Genomic DNA, 25,964 nt, shown 5'->3' with positions numbered 1-25,964 from the left:
GCAGGGGGTGCTAGGCTGGCCCGAGGGGCTAGCGGGGGGCGGGGACGGCCTGGCAGCAGAGGTCAGGCCTGCACTCACTGGCAGGAAGCAGCAGGAGCGACCCCAGCCTGCCCCACTCGAGCTCCCGGAGTCGTTAGGGGAAGGGGGCAGAAGCTGGAAGGGGGCAGGGCCTTGGGGGAAGGGGTGGAGTGGTGCCTGGGGTGGAGTGGGGATGTTGTCCTGGGCCTGCACCCCCCTAGGGATGGCCCTGCATATAACCATCCAATATAAAAATCAAATGTTGTGTGGGGAGAGACAAGGTGTGCTCAAGTGAGAGAGACAATTTGTAATTCTAACAGAATCAGAAATCCTATCCTCCAGTTCTTAATTTAAACTTTTATTTATTTAGACTTTTTTAAATTTTAAACTTTTTATACTAGTATTTAAAATTATATAGTACCTTAATCTAACTATACAAAACTCTACCCCAAGGGCAAGTAACTGTTTTTGGTGGGCAAAAATATAATTAATTTTGTTCATTTATGGTTAACATGAGTGAGCAGACTTTGAACCTGAGTTGGTAAATCTTTGTAATTTTGCAAGGTTGCCTTAAAGGTAGAGGGGCATGTGTGTGTTCCTTTGTAAAAGAGCTCATTTATAGCCTGTGGACTGACAAGTGTCTGAGGCTAAGTCTACTTTGTAGTGACTTAAGTGTTTTGGTTTTTTTTTTTAAGATTCATTTGCTATTAAAATGTAATCATTCCAAAAGAGGAGAAATAGACTTATTTCTATGCGTTATGAAGTATACTGTGTAAACTCTCTCTGTGTGCATGAAGATATCAGAGCCAAAGATTTCGCTGGTTCCAGCAGAATTTATAACTGAAAAGGGGTTTAGTAATGGACTTTGATTGGATATGGGAGGCAGAGGTCAAACAGCTTGATAAAAATTATATTGTATTCTCTGGAAAGATATTGAAACTAATATGCATACTTAAAGTTCATTGAATAAGTCACTTAATGAATAGGTCACTTCTAGGACAAGAATGCCAAAGGCCTTGCTTTTTCAAAGGTGCTGAGCATTTAAACTCATGGGAACTGCAGATGCTCAGAACCTGAAAATCAGGCCTTGGTTGTGTCAACTATAACTCTAAATTGATAAACTGATTTTTAGACTAGAAAGAGAGCATAAGAAGTTTTTTAAATCAAATGCATTTTATATTCTAAAACCTTCGTATGTTGGCAGGAAAAATACTAACCCTTGAGTAACTTAAAAGGGAGGGATTTTATTATGCTCCCAAATGTAACTTTTAGAGTTAGCAGTTAACAAAGTTGCAACTATTTTGTTTTATCTTCTAGGATAGGTAGTGTGTGTGTCTCTATAAGAGAGTCCTGTGGCCTTTTATCTCTGTTTCTGTCTAGTCAACACTAATATAAGTGTTCTTCTGTAACAGCTCACAGGAAGCACTACATAGGATTTTATTAAGAGGCATGATTTTAGATTTTCATCCAAATATAGGCAGAAATAACTCAATTTTTTTTTCTGTGCAAGCTTGGTCCACTTTTTTTTTTTAAAATGCTGTTGCCAACATTGCTATAAATATCGTGGAAAACCCGTTGCTAGTTGGGGACATACCACATATAACAATTAATTCACTCAAAAGACTAGAGGCCTGATCAAAAGCTCATTGAGTTCAATGGACTTAGGATCAGGCTTTTGCTGTGTGCTATGGTTCGCTGTCAGGGGAAATCTTAAAGTTGCTAACCATAAAGAACAAAGTTAGTGCATTACTGCCACTGTATATCTTCCACAGAGGCCTGTCATCAATTTATTTTAAAATGCGGTGCGGCTGTAGCAAGTCAGAGCTCTGTGGCTTTGGGGTTTTTTAGTTATAGCTCTGCTTTGGAAAAAGGGTAAACAGATTTATCTTCCAGTGACTAGCAATTGGTGTTCCACCCATCATAATGAAGAGTTTGTTTAATTGTGTTGCCAATGACAATTGTACTACAGTCCAAGGTTAACATGTATATGGACTGCAGAATGTCTAAAAAATTTCTGACTGACGATTCAATGTTCAGTAAAAATAGTACAGTCTCTCTCTATTCTTTATGTAAGAATATATGCCTTTCTATTGATGAGAAGTAGTAATGTCCATATGAAGTTCTTTTATAAACTCTGCCCCCCTAGAAAACTTTTTGAGATTCTAATATTGCATTATGAACAATTTACCCAGTTTGCAATCTGCTTAACAGGAGTGTGCATGCACAAATATCATATCCATTGAGAGTTTTATTAAGTGGATCCATTTTGTCTTCCCTCCTCCTCCATGCTGTTTCTCCAGTTTGCATCTTGGTATTGACGTTTTTACAGTTAAGATGGAAATATCGTAGTGTCAGTGGAAAGTGTAAAATGCTGCAGAGACTATCCTATAACCTTCATAGACTACCAAAGTGGCATTGGCAAACAAACTTTTTGAAATCATTCAGTTGGAATAATCTGAACTCATGGGCTCTGATTAATTTATGCTGAAAGGTACTGTAGGCTGAAGAAAAGTTCTTTCATCTAATCAACAAAAGCTGCTTACAACCATGTTCTTAATTCTACCTGAACTGAGCATGACACTGGAGCAATACCTGACAGAGATTGATATTGTTCCTCTCCTTTTGCTGGCTATTAAGTGAATAGAGAAGAGCCAGAATGTTGACAGGTGTGTCTGAGAGCAGCTGGGGAAGGGCAGCCAGCACCTCCTTTGGTTGGTTTCTGAGCCACGTGCCCTATTGGCTAGGATTTACAGGCATGGCTCTGTGGCAGCACTTACTGATCTAGCATAAACCCAGTCTTTATAATCAGTACTTAATCTGCTGTTCAGTAGACCTAACTCGTATGTTTACTGGAAAAGGATAGAAGAAGAATCATACTGGGATTACTTTATTAGAATACGTTGCTCAGTCTGCCAGTTTCAAATTAGGGGTGATTAATTTGGACTCTTCCCAGCCCTGCTGCTTGTTTTTTACTATCATTAAATAGGATTTTTATCAGTTTATAGGGCATTGTGGGATAGAAATTAAAGCTGTCACTTCAGAGCTGGGACTGCATTGTGAGAGATCAGAAAAGGATAATGCCCTCTGGCCAGAAGATTTAGCGACTCCTAAAGGGGAGTTAACATACTAAGTTAGATTCTGTCTATTTTCCGTTTAAAGTAGGTAAGATGTTGACTCCTTTACAGTGATGTGGTGATCTGGTATAAACAAATATGATTTATCTATTCATATTTCATACCATCATTGATGGGAGACTTTGAGATGACCGATTGCTCTTATTTTTCATAATAGTCCCTTTTTAAAATTGATTAAAAAGCTCTAATTCAGTAATTTAAAAACTTTTTAAAAAAAATCCTTGAAAACAAAACCAACGAAACAAACGTACACAGTTTAGAGCAGTGGTTCTCAAAAAAATATTTTCGCGGACCACTTGAAAATTGCTGAGGGTCTCGGCGGATTACTTAATGATCTTTCCAAATAGTGTTTGTACCATTAGCTAACTATTGTAAAGTGCTTTGGATAAAAGCACTATATTAAAAAAAACTTAATAATTAACATTTTTTGGTTCTACAGATAAAAGCACACAACTCATATTTTAATATCAGTAGTCTTACGTTTCTAATGCGATGGATGTGCCCTCTCTCCCCTGCTGTGGCAGCCCCCGAGCTGGAGCTGAGAAGGAGGAGGGGTCTCTCCCTGGCAGCTGCAGCTCTGGATCTGGGGAAAGTTGCCTCTTTCTCTGGCTGCCGCAGCCCTGCACATCCCAAATTCCCCCCACCCCCTCTTGTCACCCCTCTGCCCCCTCCCGCCTACCCCTTATTTCCCCCCCCCCCCCAAGGTCACCACCTCACCTTACATGTGCATCTTCTCCAGGGTCCAGACACCAATTTAGTGGAGCCACGCCTGCTCCATGAGCCATGGCCTGTGGCCGTTTGTTTTCTTGTGTGCGGCTGCCCAGGCTCACACCTTAAAGGGAACTATCCGTGGACCACCTGAATGGAGCTCACGGACCACTGTTTGAGAACCTCTGGTCTAGAGATCATTACCTTTTTGGTTCCATTTGTCATTTTATACAAAGAGATTCATTGCTTAAAATCAGGACACTGGCAATACTACTGCTATAGTGGCTTGTATTTTTAATAGCTTTTTTTTCCTTTACTACTAAATTAATCCAATCATATCCCAGCACTGTCAGCTACATTTGAGGGAATTTCTATTGAGTCTTGTGATGTACATTTTACCTTACAGAAACTGCTATAAGATGAATTAAAAACTATCAACAGTACTATATGGCAGCTCCAAAAAATACCAACACAATTAAACTAAAATTGTGGATTTTTCAACAAGCATGTAATAAGTACAAAGTGTAACTGTTCTGAAGGTAGACACACTCTTAAATAAGCTATTTAGTGCACAACTTTAGGTCCCCAATCCATGTGTGTTTGGAGGTTGGGATGGAAGCCGTTTGGGATGGAAGCAATTATCAGTCAATTACTAGCAAACCAAAACTGTGTAAGTTCCTTAGACAATGGTTCCCTAGATTATGCATACTAAATTATTTGAGCAAGTATAAGTAGATGTCATCATGCTCTGAAGGGATTTACCTAGACTCTGCCTGAGATTTGTTTATCTTAAAAACAAAATAGTAGAAAAAAGTCTAAACTCAAAGTTCTGCAGAAGTTGCTAGGGAAGGGTTTGCAGAAGTGTACTTTGGTGAAACCCTTCTCAGTAAATAGAGGGAGGGGAAGCCACAAATGTAAGGGGCAGCAGAAGAAAGTGTGTAGGTGGCAATAGGGAGGGAGCGTAGTTGTTGGCAGGAAGTGAGTTGTGTTGGGCCTGGAACATGAAAAGCTTGACTTGGAAGGTGAGAGGAAGCCAGTGAAGGGCATTGTGAGATTGATATGGACACAATGGCAATAGAGGAAGGTATTTGACTTTTTTCTAATGCAGTAATTTTTTTGTACAGATGCAGAATGGTTCTTTCAGGATCTACAACCAAAGCTCTGTATACGAACATCAGTCACTTTTTTTCTTTGCTGTACTGAGTTTGATAGTGATTTATCTCTAACCTTTTGCCCAGCATATAATTTGGATTTTTTAGTAAATTCTTTTTCTGATCAGAGCTGAGCAAGTCCTGTGTAATGAATGATTTACTTAACAAACCTAGTCTTGCCTTCTGCTGGTGGAATGTCTGTGTGCTGATGGCAACTTTCTCAGACTTATTTGGTCTTGGTTCCTATTTTATGTGGGGCTGTTACCTCTGGATGCTTCCCCCTACCCCCAAGCTGTGTGCGGCAGTGACTGGTCAGATAAGTCTCAGGGTATGTCTCCTGATTTAGTCGAGTGCATACAAGTTTTGTGAATACCGGAAAGCAGATTTCATATTTAGCTTCTACAGATTTGTGAGATTGGCTCTCTCTACATTTATGCCTCTAAAATTCAGTCTCTCTTACTTTCCTGGAAGGCAACCCCTAAAAAGGGGGTGAGTACGGTCAGAAGAATTCATTTTTAAACACCTGAGAAAATAGTCTTGATAAACTTTTCCCTTTCCGTACCTCCATCCCAAAACTCACCCGGCTCTATTCCTCATTATGTACCTTTAACTGTGGAGGACAATGGACTTCTGCCTTCGTGTTTCATAAAGGAATTATCTCCTTCAATTCTTCGTATCAGATTGGCGTACTGGACTTGAGTCTAAAACTAACAAAACTCTTGTATATGTTGACACTCACAAGCTGTTCACAACAATGTCTATTGCACTTAATTCCTCCTCCCCCCAAGATGAATTTTTACTATCCTTTCAAGATTGGTTTAGCTATCAAAGCCAATTTAATGTTTAAAAGTACTCACGAGTAATATAAGCAGTATATTTATATTTGCACCGTACCAGTCCTCGCCGCTTGTCTCCTCACCCCCCCTCCCCCCCCAACCTTGCTCCTTAAGCGTTGTGTGTCCCACCTCTCTGGAGAGAGGTGGGACACACAACGCTTGACACATGCAGGAGCAACAGGGAAAAAAGGGGAGGGGCTGATGCTTCCCCCACCGCTGCCCAGGAAACTGCCATGGCAACAGGGAAACCCCCTGGTGGCCGCATGTGGCCATGGTGGCTGCATTTGAGAAATGGTGGTTTAATGTCTTGTCTTATTTGAAATTTAAAAAAAAAGTGGGCTACCTTATAGTAAAGAAAAAAGCTCTGCGCTTCCATTTGGAGACACTACACAACAAAAAACCTGATAATTTTAAAAGTAGGTCAGATTTTGAGACTAAAATTACTTCATGACCTTTACACATTTGCATGTGTGTGTAATTAGCACTCTTATTTAGTGCTTCTGTCCCAGGATCTCAATGTACTTCACGTGATATTGGGTCTTGCATCAACCCTGAAGCAGATAAGCATTGTCCCATTTTACAGATGAGTGATCTTGTTCCCAGTTGTATGGTGGACTTGTTCAGTGTCCTCAGGTAAGCTACTGAAAACTGTACCCAGCCCACAGAAGTCTGGGACTGAGCTGGGAACAAAACTTGAGCCCTGACTTGCGTCCCCTTACTCTAACCACTGAGACCACACTCCTTTCCTGAAGGATGCAGTGGGCCACATCTGGCTTCTCCTCAGTCATGTGAGGTAATTCTGTTGATTCATGTGAATAAGCAAGCAGGATTTGGTCCAATATGTAAAGTTGATAACAGCTGAAAATAAGCCCTGGGGAGGAAAGATGGTCTTGTGGGTAAAGGTTTCTGATTTGAAGATTTGGATTTTTATTCTTGGATGTGGCACAAGCTTGATTTCTTTGCACCACAGTCTCCTCCTCTATAAATGGAGATAATGCTTCCTTACCTAAAAGGTGCATTGGGAAATAATATTTAATAAAGGACTTGGAGATTCTCAGTTGGAAGGTGCAATAGAAGTGTAGAGTATTCTGTATAAGCTTTCTTTCTCATGGGTACTGCAAATTCCTGATACTCCACGAGGAATATTCAAGAGGATTTTGTTTAATTGGTTAGCAGACTCAACTGTCTAAAACAGGTGTCATCCAAAGAGGAGTCTAGTTTAAAATTGAGCATAGTTTGTTTATAAACCTTTTGGAAAATTGAAGTTTCTCCTCCTTATGTACATTTTGCATAGTCAAACCACAGATGCCCTGCTGTGTGTTAGTAGCAGTATCGCTAATGAAGTAAGAGTAGAACTGAAGAGAGGGTTGCATTTCAGAAAGAACCCAGTTTGCAGTGGCACCAGGGGTTCAGGAATGCAAGCTGGGGCAAGGCTTTCATGCCACCTTCTGCATGCTAATAAAACATTTTTTTCCTACAGCTCAGCCTGCCTCTCATATCACTTATTACTAACAAAACAATTCCATCTTGACTTGCACTGACCTCTCTTTACGTGAGAGCAAATAGTAATTATTTATCACTCAAAGCGTCTCCTTGACTAGAATGTAAAGTTTTTAAGGCAGTGCACTCCACAGATGCCCACAGAGAATGTGTAATGTGATGGAGGGAGGCAGGTAGCTGTGGAATGGGTAAAACCTAAGAAAAGAAGGGGGAGAAAAGGTTTGTGGCCAAATCAAATAATGCTTCCCTATCTAAAAGGTGCATTGGGAAATAATATTTAATAAAGCATTTTTGACACATTTTTGACACACATGGGATTGGCATGGTCTCTGAAACTAGGCACAGATAATAATGCCTTACTTTGGGGAAATTGTAAGTGTTGCCACCTCTTTTCATGTTCTCTTCTCACACATTCAGTTCCCTAAAAATATCCCTTCATTTACCATGATGCCTCCGAGGTAACTGCAGAGAGCCTGATTACGAGTAAGAGCTTTCCAATGGGTATAGCTTGTGCCTCTCATCCCTTTCTGGGCACATTCTTACTCCTCCACTTCCCCCGGACCCTCATGCTGTATTTCCTGAACTGCCTGGACGTGACCCTCTGGAAGTGTACATTATTGGCCTCTCCTTTCATCTGCTTTCCCTGTACTCACTTCCTCACCCATTCATCTGCTCTGGCGGTGCCATACTTAGACCCATAACGTTCATAGAGCACCTCGTGAATAGTAATGTTATATGCTGGTAGTGCGGAGACATTCTAAACAGGTTGTGATCATGCTACAGCGGCCAGTGTATTTAGTCATTGGACAAAATCTACTTTGAGAAGGGAAACCTGGACTGTGATACTGCGTGTTTCTAGGCAACAAATTTACCATAGGATCTTCAGCTTCCACCAGATATGGACTGGAGGGTCTTAAGGTTAATGCATCCTCCAGAGGGTGTACCATGAGAGAGTAAACTTTCAAAGCAATGCCACCACTGAGCGGAAAACACGAGTATTACTGGTTTGGGTTTGAGTTAAGCACCTGAACTTGCACTTACACCGGTAGTGGTTTTCCAGATTGATCCCTTAAATTTAATAAAGATACCAAGTGGTCTTGAAATATTTTATAGAGCTTATCCATAATATTAAGCTTTGTTTTATTTGATTACAAAAGGGTATTCCATTACACGGTCAAAAAACTACTAAAGCAATGTCAAATGGCTAAAAATCCCTGAAATTGTTCGTAAGCCTGAAAGTTTAGAATGTTTGTTTCTAGTGTTGATCAAACACTAATATTTACAGCTCTTGCTAACCATGGAGCAAACTTTGAACTCCATTTTTAGAGTCTAGACTGAGCGGCAATACATTCAGCAACTTCTGTAAACAAAGCCATTCATGTTTTAAAAGCTTCAGTTTAGGGTGTAAAGAGCTTATTCTTGCAAATACATTGAACTATATTAACAGGATGCAATTTTTTGTGTACAGCTGTTGTGACAAGTGTCTAATCTGTAAAGGAGTTTCATGCAGTGGCTTGCAGATTTCCTTGGCGTTCACCATTTTAATACAAAGAATCTATTGTTTGCTATGGTCTGTGAACCATTTGTCATCAAGAGGAGTAGTGCTGTGTTGAAGTAATCAGAAATGGTTGTGTGTTACAGCAGTTCTTGTGTGTACAAATATGGCACACTAAGTAAGTGCTAATAAAGTCTTTATCACATCTCCTATTCTGTAATAAGCCAAATAATTAAAAGTATGTTAGCTTTTTTTAGTGGAAGACTTCAAAAGTTCTCTTCACTTTTAAAAGCCAGGCTGCATTAATAAAATGACAAACCCGATGTTATGACAAGTTTAGAGCTTAAAATTTTGGAACTTTCCAGGGCTAAATAAAATTGCTTTGTCTCACTGAAAAGTTGGGAATGCTTTTTGTTTTTGTTTTTTGTCTTAAGCCATGAAAATTTGAGACATTGGATCTTAAACCTGTCACTCATCTGAGACTGAATGCTTGTTCAAGGTGTTAGGTTGGTACAAATGTAGTGTGGGAGGGGCTGCAGGAAGCCTGTGTTTGGGAGAGGAGGAGAAATGTTTCTCTGAGAAGTAGGTTTTTCTTTTAATGGCAATTGTTTGAAGCTGCTCAGAGGTCAACAACATTGAAAGCCCCAGGGAGGGGGTTAGTGAGCAGTGTGCACGTGAAACTATTGATGCAAGATCAATTAAACTTCTCACACAGATATCATAGCCATATCTGTGTATGCATGTAATCTAACACTTTGCAGCCAAAAGGTTCCCAAACACTTGAACTATTTGCATAAAGCTCCACTGAAATTCAGCCACCTCTGGGATAGAGGGCAGCATGTAGTTTTGTTGCATGTCAGTGGAGGGGGGTAGAATGTTTTGGCCAAGGACACCAGTGCAAACCTGAATTCCAGTTTAAAAACTGGTGTGGTATTTTCTAATGTCCATTTAGACCAGAGAGGACTCTGTTTTGAGTTTCTATCCCAGAGACACCCTCCCATTAAGCTGAAATAGTGCTCATTTATTTATCTTGGGCTGAAGAGCCAAGTTGGCCTTATTAATATAGCTGGCTGAAGAACAGGAATGAGTCTTTGCCTGCCTGCCCCCCCCCCCCCCAAAAGTCTTTTTTCACTCCAAAAAACTTGGACGTTTGACCAGCTCTATTTGTTGGGCTTTGATCTTATAATTCTAGAATTTCCAGATCAGGGGTCTCTGTTTTTGTGCACGTTGAAGTTACTTACAACAGTGGAAACTAAGTTTAAAACAGTGTCCTACAATACCTTGGGCAAACCCTATGGAATTAAGTAAAATCTTACCGAGTGACGTTTAATAGCTTTGGGGTCCATTGTATTGAAAATGCATATGTTTATGTACTATTGTGGGCTTGTATGGAACTTCGCTAGGAGGATTAATTTAATCTCTGGGAGATAATGTGAACTTCAAAAGATTACATTGACCAATATAGAGCAGACAGTTGATCTTTTGGGACGATATGTGTGAAGTGGAATTCCTAGGAAGTACTGTACTGGGCAGGAGGGGATTGCAACCCCCCACCTACAATCTAAGCCTATGAAACTTCGCTCAGAGGGGAGACCTTTTGTCTGGTGATCACCTGTTGCAGGAGGACAGTTCAAAGACCCAAAGTGGATTCTCTAGGGACCAATAGACAAAAAAGGATTTTTGGATAAATAGCCTGGTTTTAAACAGGCCCAGGGCATTCATTCTGGTCCAGTAAATGGGCAGGACCCTGAGACCTTAGGGAAGCGTTGGAAGGACTGACACCAACCAGAGCCCTTGTGTAGGTGGATGGGGGTGATCTCTGGTAATCTTATTGGCATGTGTGTATGTTCCTTTATTGTTTTTTTTAATGTTTTCTCTGCAGTGCTTTTACCTTAATAAAACATGCTTGCTTAGAATGAACTGGGTAGTAACTTCTAACTAGCAATGACACTGTTTCATCTCTGAGAAGAATAGTGAAGCAGGTCTGTTTAGGCAGGCTCTCTCTTGCTGGGAATAACACAGTGAAGGCAGGGAATTGTTCAGTCTGGAAATACTGTGGTCAGAGGAGAGAAATGTGGGTCTCCACTGAAGAAGAGCAATGGCTAGGAGTCCAGAAGCATGAAAGTGGGTGCCCTTGCTGGATCACTGAGGGGGGATGCAGATGTCATTGCCCTGAACTGTGACAACTACCATTCTGACTTGTTGGCGTTTTACACTCACTTTGCTGTGGCATAAATAATTACATGAGGGTAGGGTAATAGAGAATTGGGGCCCTGGACTAGCCACCCTAGAACCACAAATTCTCCTGTAAAGGAGGCTGTATTCTAGGCAACACTTCGCATTGCCATATTCCTGTCTCTCACCCTCCGTTTCTTTATGTAAGAAAATAACGCTGTCAGTAATTTTGCTATCTCTTTTAAAAAAAAAAAAAATGCTTAGGGAACTAAATCCTGCCTACCTCCCACTTTATTCAATAAGTAAAACCTCACTAACTTGCACTGATAAGCATTCTGCCTGTGACCGACTAACATCTGAAAGTTTAAAAAAAAAAAATTATTCTGTTTAATTCACAGAACCCTAGTAGATGTATTATATAGCTTATAACACTGTTTCTTTTGTAGTTGTCTCTTGCCACCCTTCTATAGAATGGTAGCTAAAATTCATGGTTCGTGTTGCTTTGAATCCTTTCTCTGTCAAAAGAGCCTTTATTACATTTATATAGCAAAGGGGAAGTATGCCTCAGCTGGAAAATGACAAATTTCCTTGACCCTCATTCTTTCAAGTGCTATTTAGCTGAGATTCCCCAAATTTACATAATTATCCTGGAGTAGATTTCAGATTGACTCCTGGATCTGTTTCTAGGATACTGCCAATACAAGAACTCTTAAGGCTTGGTTACACTTACATTTTATAGTGCTCTAACTTGCTGGCTCAGGGGTGTGAAAAATCACACCACCACTCCCCTCCCCCCAGCACAGCAAGTCAGAGTGCTTTAAAGCGCTAGTGTAAACAGGCTCCGAGCACTGGGAGCTGCATTACCAGCACTCAGAGCTAATTGCCTCCTGGAGGTGGATTACCAGGAGCACTGAGCTCTCTCCCAGCACTTGCACGACCACACTCGCACTTCAGAGCACTCCCGCGACAGCACTTTGAAGTTTCCAGTGTAGCCATGCCCTTACTTAAATGATGAATGTAAGTAGGTAGATACTACTGTGTACTAAAAAGACATTTAAGAAGGCATGAGTTACTATATTAAAACTGATATTTTTCTTGTTAGAAAAATTGCCCTTGAAGCATAGTAAATTAGATGCAGTAAACATATGGGACAATCTGAAGCTATGTAATATACTTTTTTAAAAACTGAACTTCCTAAGGTTATTGAGCTGCTGTATTTACTTTCAGCATGTTTCTCCCACCTTGCCATGAAAGGCACAAAAGGTCTGTGACAAAGTCCAGCCTGACCAATTTGAATTTTTATCTGCTATCTAAACATTAGTGATTGGTGTTCTAAATCTGCTTTGTAAACCCTGAAAAATAACTTTTAATTGTACTGCATGTTGTGGGAGGGGAGGGGGGGAGAAGACGGGCGATTTGGGTGCATATGACCTAATGCCCACATTTGCTTGTAATGGGAGAAGAAACATTTAGGAGAAACTAATATCTGAGATGTAACGTTTTGCGGTTCAGTGTTAATAAGCAGATGTTGCATCATAGAAAGGATTATCTTGTATAGAGGCAAGTATCTCTTAGCAGTCTGATAGTGTCATTTATTTTAGAGAGACAGATGAGTCCCATCTGGTAAAGACAAGTTCATAGCATGCTGTATGACTAAGAAGTATTTCCGTGTTCTGTAACTTAAAACTTTAGTGCCAGTCTAGCCGTGTTTCTTACCATGTTATCTGTCTAGGTATGTGAGTTGCAGTTGTTCTCTTCTTCCCCTCTCCCCACCCAAGCTGCCAGCAAGCACTTAAAGTTTTGAGCCAATCTGAACTTGATATTTGTTACCTGGGGCAGTTGGAGGCTGGTACTTTCAGAGGAAATTGAACTAGGATCCTTGTTTAGGAAAGGGAGGATAGGCAGACAAAGGTGAAAGTAGTGCTGGCTGTTTCCTGGCTCAGAGGTACCCAGAAGACTGATTTCCTTCAGAGCAGTTCCATAGAACTTCTTGGGAGGGACATTATGATCACAGAGGGCAGTATAACCTTTAAAATCTACATTAAAGTCCAAACATTATAAATTAGTTGACCTTTCTTTTGTACTATACTGGCACAGAACACTTTAAAAGATGTGTATGACATGATCTTTCTACTGAATCCAAAAAACTTAAAATACCAAGACAGGCTACTTTAGTGAGCAACAACATTGCAGATTTCGTGATGAAATAAAAGATGATCAAGGAGGGAGTGACTGGAAACAGTCGTAGTTTCCACAAATGGCTTCTCCTACTCCTGTCTCAATAGACTTTTTCAAGAGGAGTCTTTTTATTTTACAAGCAATGTTGGGTTACAAATTAATTATTTTAAGAGGATAAGCACAAAATTGGTCCTTATAACTTAGAACACAACTATTTAAAAAGACTGGGTTAAAATTCCATTCTGAAATTTTTCAGTGAGTGTACATGCTCACATGCTAAGTCAAACAGCTTATGCTACTAAAAACATCAGACTTGCTGCCTTTTATTTATTTTGAAGAACTGTGGTTCAGAAATTAAGTAAAGTTTCAAAGGAGCACACAAAGTACATGACTTCATTCCATCACTGAAGTGGAAATACAAGCCTAACAGAAAACTGAATAGAAAAGAATGCTTTTCTCTTTAGCCAGAAAATCAAGAATTAAAACAAATAGATCATGGATTAGCCCTGACTAGTTCTTGACTTCTAATTTTTTCTTTTTAAAAAAGCTTAAATCTTCCTTAAACATTGTAGTTCAAATTAATAGTTGTCTGAGCCTTTGCTGAAGAATGCAAATACAAACCACAGATTAAAAGTCTGGTTATAAAATCCCTTGCCTTCTCAACTGCTTCAGCTTTCATACTCTAATTTTCCAGACATTGGTGTCTTCTGCAGTAGAGAAGACCTTTATCCTATGTACCACCCCTCCACCCCCAAAATAGTCTTCAGAATAAACCTTTTAGGCCTCATTTATGCACTATATAGAATCATAGAATAGGTCATCTAGTCCAACCCCCTGCTCAAAGCAGGGCCAATCCCCAATTTTTGCCCCAGATCCCTAAATGGCCCCCTCAAGGATTGAACTCACAACCCTGGGTTTAGCAGGCCAATGCTCAAACCACTGAGCTATTCCTATAAAGAAGTAAAAAAGGTCACAAGCTCAAATATTTTTCCTCCTCTTGTGGGTCACCTTTTAGGATAATGACGGAGGGGACCTATTTAAAAAAGAGAGATGAAGAGGGGGAAGATGCCTTGAGTTTAATTGCCCTTAATGAGGGATTAGTAAACCAACAAATTGGCCCTGCAAGGTGTAAAAGTTACAAGGAGTCTGGAACCCATTCCTGATACACACCACAAAAATACCCAGTGATGAGTTTAGTAGATAATAGCATAAAAGCTGTTTTCACACTAAGCTGCGTTTTATGCTTTTTATACCATTTTATTTCAAAATCCTCTGCAACTTTAAGAGGTCATCTAGATTGCTAAGAACCTAATCCTACAATGAGAACCATGTGGCTGGAATTCAGTGTGGAGTTCCATTTACTTCACTGGGGTCCTGTGCAACTACAGGTGTCTGCTTGTACTGTTCTCTCTGCAGCTTCTGAACATGGGGCCTTATCTAAACACAAGTTGTACCAATTTAGATCTGTTTAGAGACTGGCATAGTCAAAGCAGTGTAACCCTCCTCGTGTGGACGCTCCTGAATCATTTCAAATTAAAAATCTGTTCAAGTGTCCACAATCAGATTTGCACTGAATTTTAACTACCCAGTTTCTAAACCATACCACAACTTCTGTGCTGCTGCTGGCAGCAGCTCTGCCATCAGAGCTGGCTACTGGCCAGCAGCCGTTGCTCTCCAGCTACCCAGCTCTGAAGGCAGCACTGCTACCAGCAGCAGCACAGAAGTAAGGGTAGCAATATCAGAACCACCCACCCCCACCCCCCCACAACTCCTTTTGGGTTAGGACCACTACAATTACAACACTGTGAAATTTCAGATTTAAATAGCTGAAATCATGAAATTTACGATTTTTAAAATCCTGTGACCGTGACATTGATCAAAATAGACTGTGAATTTGGTAGGGCCCTACTTAAAAAGATACCGCTGATGTGATACTGGATTAAGTAGGTAGGAGCAGAGCAGCCTTATTTATGGATGGGTCTGAATTAAATTTTTCTTCATACTTCCACTTTTCTGTCCCAATAACAAGTAGGTTGTTCAGAGTAGACATTGTTCAAGTCCAAATCATAGGCTTAGTGTTCCATAGTCCGGTAGATAAGGCTTGTAAAAACTGTGATCTTAAATCTGAGCAGTTTGACTCAAGGCTGGGTGTAAACTTATTTTATGATCATGCTGAAAAGCTAAGAGAGGAGATGATTATATAGTTCATCACTTGCACAGTTCTCTCTCTGGCTCTGGGATGGGGTGCGTTCATTCTCCTCATCTTTTCCACTCCAAGTGCACAAGAGTCTCTCTGCACAGGCCAAGCCATGTGTTTTGGGGTTTTTTTTTTTTAAACTTCTGTATATGAAAACACAACACAAAATATTTAATACATTTGTTTAAGGCCCTGATCCTGTAAACATAAATAAATAAATATATACATGCCTACTTAATTCTATGCTTGTGAATAAATTACTCGATGTCCATAAGTGTTTGCAGGATTGGGGCCTAAATGTGGAAAGCCAGCATCTTACTGTTCAGCACTTGTATATGCTAAAGTGTAAATATTTCATACATTGTGTATAGTACATACATTATCCCTTTTACTTTTCTGAGCTTCTACCATATTGGTGGGTTTTGCTCTCTCTTAACTAAGGGCCAAATTTCAGTCTTGGGATAATGCCAAGATTTATTAGTGATGTCCTAAATGGTGAGCTGTCGTGCTGTCCCGTGCAGAGCTGACTTCCCCTGTGGAAGTCTCCCTCTTCTGCATCAGGCTTCCTCCTTAACTCCCTTCCACTGAGGTTTCTGTTGCTGATAGGTTAGTAGTCTATCTGCTCCCACCATAGCATCTTCTCCATTTGTCTGTACCTATGCAATTTAGATTGTCCGCCTGTTTGCTTTGGCTCTCATCTGTGGCCACTACTTTTCTATGGGCCTTGCTGATTACAGTTCTGGCATCGACCTCACCTTATGGGGAAAAAAAAATCCTTGTAATCCCTGACTCCTACCAATGGTCTCAAGGAGGCTTAGGCTCTAGACATCGCTTTTGTTACCTTGCCTCAGAGACCAAAAACTTCTAGCATGTCTGTGTGAATATCCCAGAATCAGCTTTCAGATGGACCACAGAGCTCTTGTTTAGAACAAGGCTTATTAGGAGGGAGGGAGGAATTGCGGGGGGACCTCTTAGATGGAAGACTCCGTAGCCTTACCAGGAAGGCCACAGACCCTTGAAACTACAGTGGATAACTGAAAGCATGTTTCTCTTTCTAGAGATCAGTCTCTTCAGCTATCCAAGTCCTTGTCTGACCTCTTTGGCACTGACAGAGATCCAGGCCTCAGAACCAAGTCCTTCCCTTAGCTCTGCTAGCCATTTAAAAGTTGATCATGAACCTTTTTTTGAAATGCAGAGTGAGAGGGTTCATTAACTTAGTCTCATAGTCCCTTCGTTGTCTCAGTCTAAGGAAATTTAATATCTGGATGAACCAGGCAGCCAGTCCAATACATGTTTAGCATTATGGTATAGCCCCACTGCAACAGAGAACAGATAATTTACACATTAACAGTTTTGCCCTATGTTCTTACAGCTAACCCCTGTTTAAACAACTGAAAAATAAATGTGAGATGTGGGACCTTTATAAGGGCGCACAGTAGCTGATTGTATGGCTGTTTTCTGTAGCTTCTTTCAATTCTTAAAAATGAAGTATAACCAGGAGGATACCTTGCTGTTGGAGTACTTAATCTTTGATATCCTTTCAAACTAGGGAGATAAAGAACTCTTAATATTGCCCCCACTCATACTATAATGATGTGCTAGTTACTACTAAATCAAGAAGTGTCTCTGATGTCAGTTGGAATGCCATGTATAGGTAGGCAGTAGGATTCAACTCTACGACAGTAGGAAAAATATCCTTTCAACCTCCCTAAAATCTCTGCAAAAATGTACTTTACCCCACAATGTGGCTTTCAGCCAAAAGTGTAAATAATCTAAAGGAACTGCAGATTTAAGGATTATGAATGTAAGCATTCCTTAGAGGGTGTGGGGAGAGATTAGTATATAATATTATCTGACTTTCTTGTGTTGCAGGGGGTGGGCAAGAAGATTTCTTATTTGGCAGGGGTTAGATCTTCAAATCTTGGTCTTGCCATTTCTAAATAGAACTTTTTTCCGCTTTCATGGCCCCTGCCCCCCGTTAGGTACCCCTAGCGTACATTGTCAAGTGGGAAAATCCTTCCCTTTTGACAGGAAAAAGCTTGCTTTATTTATTTATAAGCATGGAAATTGGGTACTGTCTTACATTTTTAAGGATCCTAGAACTCTGCAAATACTAGAGCTAGGGTGGAAAAGAAGCTTTTGAAAAGTTTAGATTTAGTTGAAAAGAAATCTAGAACCTTCAAAATTCTCTCATGCTTGACAGTTTTTAAACAAATTGGGTCATCTAGCAGACAACTTCTGGGGTTTGGCCACGGGGGACACACAGTTTTGCAACTGTTGATTCTCCAACAGGTAAATAACTGGAAGGAAGGAATGGAGAGATTTTTCTAATAACTTGTTGTTTTAATGACTCTTGGCACCTATGTAACTCACTGAAAGTGTCTTATGTTCTAACTTGAAGGTGTTCCATTTTGTAATTAAATACATTAAAACTAGTATTGCCAATATTTTACAATTGATGTAAGTGTAGTTTCATATATAAATTATAATTTTAAAGGACAGTCTCCAGTATCTACATTATTTTTAAGTAGCAGAAAGCTATTCAAACTTGAAACACTGTGCAAAAGGGCAGATATTTCTCTTCTACCTCTTAATCCTGGTCTAAAATTTTTTTTTAAATTTCACTGGTATAGAAGCTTCTCCCCTATAGCAGACTTTTCTGGTCTGTTAGTTTTGGCTTTCCATAGTGTTGCATTCGTAAAATGATGCCTCCATCTTTTCCCCCTAAGGAGGTGGAAAAATACACCAAAATGTACAATATGTAGCTGGTAAATAAAAATATCCTTGCGTTATTTTAGAAATGCAAATTATACATGGAACAAAGAAGGAAGAGGAGGAGTACATCACATCCCCTTTCCCTCGTCTCATGTAGCAAAACTGCCTGTGGTTTCAGGTTCTTGTTCTCATGGTTTTTTACCTCTCTCTTATGGATATTTATGTTGCAACCCGGGGGGTGAAGGGAGGAGTCTTCCTGAGGTGTGCAAAGTGCAATACTTTTTAGGTGACAGTATTGTTGTATCATACCTTCAGATAATCCTTTTCTGGGCCGACATTACTGTGCTGCTCCTCCTGATACTTCTGCAGGCTTGGTTGCTGCTTTCCTGGCTTTTTTTTAATTAATAGGCAATTTCTTTGTTTACTAGTAAAATATCTCTAGTGTTCTGTATGCAATACTAACCTTTCCATTTTATACACTTGATTACTCCTTTTGCCTTTGAAATAAACACAATTAATCAGATTTATTATTATTAAAATACTTGTTCCACAGTGTTCTCAAACCTCCCTTAATGCCTTTTTAGATGCCTAGTAGATCTGTTATAAGCATAATTATTGATGTTTATTGGATTAATACTGATTGGCTTGGAAGAATAATCAGCTGCCTTTTACCTTTAAAACCTCATGTTAAATCCAGCTCTAGCATAAGGGGGAGCTGAAAGTATAATTTAAAACTCCCAAATTTAATTTGGTCATTATGACATCCTTTTAGGATTAAGGGGTATCTTAAATGCAGTGTGTGGTCCTTGCTCACCATGTGCTGTGCTCAGAAGCAATCAACACTAAAATGCTTTCTCATTTAACCAGAAGTCCAATCCAATTCCAGGCTGAGTAACAAAACCTGTGGAGCAATCTGGATAAGCCAGTGAAGTCAGTGCCCTTAATTAACTTTGTCTAAGTGATAACACAAAACTCTAATTGAGGAATACGCTAAAATGTAAATAGTCTTTTCAAAACAAAAAAAAGAGCAAGAGACTAGAGCCGTTGTTAATGCTCATTGTCCGTGAGGTAAAGATGCCTACAATGACTTTAAGAATTATTTTTACTGGAAATAATGCTTAAAAACATGTACAGTACTGGTTCTATGAAATATACATATAGGTCACACTGATTATATGGTTTTTCAATATTTTTTTTAAATCACACTCTACTTATTTTCTCTTTAGCTCAATGTTCGAGTTACCACTATGGATGCGGAGCTGGAATTTGCCATCCAGCCCAACACTACAGGCAAACAGCTATTTGACCAGGTCAGTTGTGCATGTGTGTGAAACCGTATTAGATTGTAAGCTCTTCTTCAGGTCAGGAACCATTTCTCTTCTGACTTTGTACAGGGCCTATCACAATGAGGTATTCTAAAGCCTGACTGTTGCCTTTGGACTTCGCCACAGTAAATAAGCAAAGATTTTTTTAAAATAAATGGCCACTATTTTTAATGTTAGCGTTAACTAACAAATAAATGGTATGCCTGTCAAATATTCACTAGTGCATTCACCCAGCCTTTATTGCTCTTGATATTTGCCTTATTCTCTCCAGCAGGATACTCATGGGTTGTCCTCTCAGTATAGTGAACACAATAATAAACACAAATTTATTAACATAATCACCCCTATTATGAGCCTCTGGTAGAACTCAGTGCACTTTCTGTGAGCTTGCACTATCTTATGAAATTACTCCATCATTTAAGAATTCTTAAATCTCACTCCAAGACTTTAAATATTGGGCATTTGTCCCTGCTAGGGGATTACAAAGGGAAGGAGACAATAACAGCCTAGAATGAAGGGGCAATGGTAGTGACTTTAATGGCTTATATTCCAAAGGGTATGAGAGAGACTGTTTGCTATCCCTGGGGCCTACTTTTCTCTCGTGAAGCCCATTTCCAAGTGGTTATGAATCTTTCCCTTTATATTAAAAAAAAAGAAAAGGAGTACTTGTGGCACCTTAGAGACTAACAAAGTTATTTGAGCATAAGCTAGCTCACGAAAGCTTATGCTCAGATAAATTGGTTAGTCTCTAAGGTGCCACAAGTACTCCTTTTCTTTTTGCGAATACAGACTAACATGGCTGTTACTCTGAAACCTTCCTTTATATTGAGTTTCTTTCTCCGGGTGCCAGAGGTGCAGTGGAGTGTGCTGGAAAGGTTTCACTGTGCACCGTGCTAGTTTCTTCCATTGCTGATGTGCTGTCTTGTGAAGAATGAGTTGTTTAAAACTTTTTCATATGGGTAATGTCTTACCCTAAGCTACTGATATGTCTTGTCTAGATTACAGTGACTTTTGTCTTTCTACTGGTGTAGAGGGCATACTGTAAAATGAGCCCTGATCTACAGTACACTGTTAGAGCAACATAGGGCAGATTGTCAACCTAACTATGTCAGTGTACACACTACAGGCTTGCTCCCATCAATATAAGTGCCCTACTACACCAACATAATAGGGCCTTGTCTACACTACTAACTTTTGTCAGCAAAAGTTAAAGTGCTTTAATTAAAGCAGCATAACTAAAACCGCCATTGCATGTCCTCACTAGCTCCTTGTGTCGGCAGAGTGCATCCACACTAGCAGCTCTTGCATCGACACAGAGCAGTGCACTGTGGGTAGCTATCCCACTGTGCAACTGGCCATGGGGTGCTTTGGGAAGGGTTTGCAGTGCCTCATGGGGCAGGTACAGCATCATGTGATGCAGGTTTCTCAATCACAGGGAATCCCACTAGATTGAAAAAGCAGTTGACAACTGAAGTGTGTTTGGGGGAGGGAGAGGAGAGCAGTGTGTCTGGGGCGGGGGAGACAGCAGGCTGACCGACCTGTCCTGGGGGAGGGGGACACGTCAGGCCCTGGCGGCACAGCAGCTTCTCCCGAAGCAGCCCGCTCTGCCTGCCTGCCTGCCTATAGTTCTGTGATTCCCTCAGAGTTCTCCCACAGCCTCCTCAGCTCAGTATTGTGAGCAGCTCTGTGGGCTCTCCGTGCTGAGGGATGTCAAAGCAGCACAGCAGTCCAGTCCCCCATCCTCCCTCCCCCCCCCCCCGCCCTGTTCCTAGTGCGGGGCAGAATAGGAGCATTCCACCTTAATTATTTCCTCTTTGTTCTCCAAATGGAGCAGCACGCTCAGCTGTCAGATACTTCAGGTAGCTTTGAAAGGGGAGGGGTGCATGTCTGCAGGGCAGCGGAGATCAAAACAGTGAGCAGAGCGGTTACAGCAGGCATTGTGGGATACTGGTGGAAGCCACTTATGTGGACAAAACAAACAGCAGTGTCTACACTGATGCTTTGTCACCTTGACTTTGCTGCAGAAAGCTTTATGCCTCTCATTGAGGTGGTTTTATTTTGTTGGCAAAATAGCAGAGTTTTGCCACCAAAAGTAGCTTTGTAGTGTGTACACCTCCCCTGTTTTGTCAGCAAAAGGCAGCTTTTGCCGACAAAACTTTGTAGTGTAGACAAGGCCTAACTCTACCTCCACGAGAGGCGTAGGGCTTATATTGGTGTAGTTAGGGCCACTATGTCCATGTAGATGCTGCTTACTTATGTCAGCTGTTGGCTGTCATTCTTGTCAATTTCATGGCTCCAGGCTGGAGCTGTGAAATTGACAAGAAAATCCTCCCCACTCCCAGCCAGGCTTCTGCCCCCTGCACAGGCTCCCTGCTGGGATCCAGGCTGCCTCCGGGGTCCTGGCTCCATGCTCCACACGAGAGCATGGGTGCTGCCTGGGCTTCCCACATTGTCCCTCTTAGGTCGGTGGAATGTACACCACTGATAGAAGGAGGGTAGTGTGGATATGAACTCTGCAGTAATTACTGCAGGGGCTGTAAGCAGTGGTGAGCTGGAGACGGTTCGCTAGAACCGGTTGTTAAATTTAGAAGCCCTTTTAGAACCGATTGTTCTGCGAGGGACAGCCGGTTGTGAAAGGGCTTCTAAATTTAACCGGTCAAAAGTGGCACCTTAGGCACCGACTCCGCGGGTGCTCCAGCCCTGGAGCACCCAATGGGAAAATTTGGTTGGCGCAGAGCGAGGTGGGGAGTCCCAGCGGTGCTTACCTGGGGCAGCTCCCAGGAAGCATCCGGCAGGTCCCTCTGGCTCCTAGGGGCGAGGTAGCATAGCTAAGGGGGGAGTCGGGAGTGGTCGCTCCCCTCACTGATCACATCAAAAGTGGCGCCTTAGGTGCCGACTCCCTGGGTGCTCCCAGAGCACCCACCAGCAGCTCCCTGCCCCACCCCCGGCCCCAGCTGACCTCTGCTCTGCCTCCTCCCCTGAACGCACCACCCCGCTCTGCTTCTCCGCCCCCCATCTCCCCCAGCTTCCCGCGAATCAGCTGTTCGTGCGGGAAGCCGGGGCAGGCTGAGAAGCAAGCGGTGGCTTCCCTCTCAGGCCCAGGGAGGCAGAGCGGAGGTGAGCTTGGGCGGGGAGGGGCGTGAGGAGGGCCGCCAGTGCTGCAGCAGGTAACCCGGTGGGGGGGGGGGCGGGCGGGCGCAGGGGAATCGCTCCCCACCCCAGCTCACCTCTACCACCCTCAGCCTGAGCGGGAAGCCGTGGCCTGCTTCTCAGTCTTCCCTGGCTTCCCGCCGAACAGCTGATTCATGGGAAGCCAGGGATGGGCGCGGAGAAGCAGAGCGGGGCGGTGCGTTCAGGGGAGGAGGCAGAGCGGAGGTGAGGTGAGCTGTGGCCGGGCGCGGGGCAGGGAGCTGCCAGTGGGTGCTCTGCACCCATCAAATTTTCCCCGTGGGTGCTCCAGGGCTGGAGCACCCAGGGAGTTGGTGCCTAAGGCGCCACTTTTGATGTGATCAGTGGGGGAGCGACCGCTCCCCCCCTTAGCTATGCTCCCCCGCCCCTAGGAGCCAGAGAGACCTGCCAGATGCTTCCTGGGAGCTGCCCCAGATAAGCACCGCTGGGACTCTCCACCTCGCCCCCCCGGCAGATGCCTCTGGCTCTTAGGGGTGGGGTGGGCACCCACTACGGTGGCACATGAGACCCTTCTGCTCGGTTCTGGGGGCAGTCAGGGGACAGGGGAGGGGTGTGGATGGGGCAGGGGTCCTGGGGGGGGGCATCAAGGAACGCAGGGGTGTTGGATGGGGCAGGAGTCCCGGGGGGTGGGCAACGACCCCCTTGTGGGTTGAGCAGGGAACCCATTAAGATTTTGGCAGCTCATCACTGGCTGTAAGTCGACCTAATGTAGGTCTATATGACAATATGAGGGTTGTGTGTTAAGGGAGAATTCTTTTAATAACTGAATATACACTAGAACGTCAGTTAGGAACACCAGAGTTAGAAACTGATTGGTCAATCACATTAGCTCATTTGGAACCAAAAGTATGCAATCAGGCAGCAGCAGAGACCAAAAAAAAAAAGCAAGTACAGTACGCTGTTAAACGTAAACTACTAAAAAAAGAAAGGGAAAGTTTAAAAAAATAGATGGTTAAAAGCAGCATTTTCTTCTGCATAGTAAAGTTGTATTTAGTCAATGTTCAGTTGTAAACTTTTGAAAGAACAACCGTAACCTTTCATTCAGAGTTACGAACATTTCAGAGTTACAAACTCCATTTCCAATGTGCTCATAACTCTGAGGTTCTACTGTTTATATAAATATGATGAACACACTTATTTCCATCAGGTAGCTTTTTAAATATCTGGGTTAAAATATTGCATACATGAATTGCTGTAATACCTTGCACTTCTACAATAACACCTCTTGATTCAAGTCTAAGTACCTGCCTTTGGCAATTGCCTTATCACCATTCTGTGCAGATGGGGAAGCAAGGAGGAAACTGAGGGACAGCAGATGTGAGTTGGCTGCAGAGTAGCAGGACCCCAGGAGAGTCAGGCATTTTGCATATTAAGTGTAACTGCTTTTTACAGGGCACATCCACCCTATGCATTAGGACAAAGCAAAGAGGCTGGCCACTGGTGTTTGTGGGTTCTTCAAGACACACAGGACTTATAAAAGGAATGAGGAGTACTTGTGGCACCTTAGACTAACAAATTTATTTGAGTATAAGCTTTCGTGGGTTAAAGCCCACTTCATTATAGGCACTGAAGAACATGGGCAGCCACTCCTCTTGCTGTTGCTCTGAGGATATGCTTAAAAGAAACAGCATGAGCTCATCCCTGCTGTCACTAGTAGGAGGTGAGGCTGCTGTGGCTCAGAACAAGGAAGAGGCAGTGATTGGATTGAGGCAAGTGGCATTTTTGTAAACCTTTTTTTATACCTTTTTTTGTACGTGTAACAAATACCCAAGAGTTCTTATTGATTGGGTAGAACAGAAATAGGCCAAGAATGGCCTAATTTATCCTAGGCTTGCTTTTTGCAAAGACCTAGCTATGCTTCTGTATATATGAGATGAATTCACAGCTCTCGCTTGAAGGAGAACTTGTTTGTAATCATAAAGACTCCTGTATGCCAACAGAGCATTAATATTGCTTGGAAAGAGAGACTAAAACTGTACACAAAAATGGCAACTTTAGCTTAACGTCTCTTACAAAATGTTGAATGAGTTGGGTCAAACAGTTTTTCTTTGCTCCTCTACTGGTCCTTTTGTTAAGGCTGTGTAGTCTGGCTTTCAGCTCAAGTAGGCAGAACTGGCTGAGTAGCATGCATTCTTTGTACAAATGTTGTCAGTACACTTTGAATGACATTTCAGACAAGAGTTGGCCAGAGCCAACTCAATCTTGTGGGAACTGCGTGGATTCCTTTTTTATAGAAAAGATAGTCTGAGTGGCTTTTGTTTTGGTCTGACTTGCATTCATTGCTGTACTTGAACGCTAACTTGCAATACCACATTTTATTGTAAGAATGACACCATTTTAATTTCTTTTGATCACTACAGACCTGGGCTAGATTTGAAATCTATAGACTGTTTGCCAAATCTCAAATAAAATTACTTTTAATTGAAGCAGCATTTAGTTGTATGACCTAGCTACTGTAGCTACCTGTAGATCTGGCTTGACTTGCTACCCAGAAAATATAGGAGGGATGCAGCAGGAAGGAGGAGAATATATTTACTTGAATCTTTCAGGGTATAACTTTCAAAAGTACCAAAGACTCACTTTCAAAAATGATTTAGGAACTATTGAAAAATCTTATCCTCACTCTTTAGTGTTTCCTGCTATAGATGCAGGTCAAATATTTCAGGCAGAAATGATTGTTGTTTTCCTTGAATTTAGCCAGAAGCTGGCAGTTAGCATGTGAGAATGCCTTTTAAAAAAAAAACAACTCAGCAACTGTGTTGATTACCACGGGGGGGGGGGGGGGGGTAATAGTTTCAGTGGCCATGGTTGATTAGTGATAGACAATCTGTAAGTTACAGCAATGCACATGACTCAAGGGAAACTGGAATTCAATGGAGAGTTTACACAGAGGAATTACAAGCTAGATGCCCTACTTAAGAATATAAAGGTCATCTCACACACCTGTGGGGGCCATTTCCCCTTGTTTGAAGTGTGCCATTTAAAAAAAACAAACGGAATATGCTCTTGTACAACTCAGAATGCGAGCCATATGATTCTTGTGCCCTACTTTGGCTGACTCATAAGTGAAACGCTAATTTTACTAAAAATAGACTTTAGGTCAAAACGAATCTTATGTTGTCGTCAGCCAGAAGACTCCACTAAAATCAGTGGTTTTTGACGGTGGTAAGAGGAACACACCTCAACGAGTAACTGGTACATAACTAGAAAAGGAGTACTTTTGGCACCTTAGAGACTAACAAATTTATTTGAGCATTAGTCTCTAAGGTGCCACAAGTACTCCTTTTCTTTTTGCGAATACAGACTAACACGGCTGCTACTCTGAAACCTGGTACATAACTAA

General features: G+C 41.8%; 1 protein-coding gene across 1 annotated transcript in view; it reads left to right on the top strand.

Moving 5' to 3' along the window:
* Window positions 1-25,964, top strand: part of EZR (ezrin) — a 54,862-nt gene that overhangs the window by 1,641 nt on the left and 27,257 nt on the right. Inside the window, exon 3 of the mRNA XM_074948700.1 lies at window positions 19,334-19,417. Coding sequence (XP_074804801.1) covers window positions 19,334-19,417 — 84 coding nt within the window. The remainder of the gene's footprint in view (window positions 1-19,333; window positions 19,418-25,964) is intronic.

The sequence above is a fragment of the Natator depressus genome, chromosome 3 (assembly GCF_965152275.1).
Source record: "Natator depressus isolate rNatDep1 chromosome 3, rNatDep2.hap1, whole genome shotgun sequence".
Lineage (NCBI taxonomy): Eukaryota > Metazoa > Chordata > Testudines > Cheloniidae > Natator > Natator depressus.
Note: the sequence above shows the minus strand (reverse complement) of the source record. Positions and strands in the feature narration are given on the sequence as shown.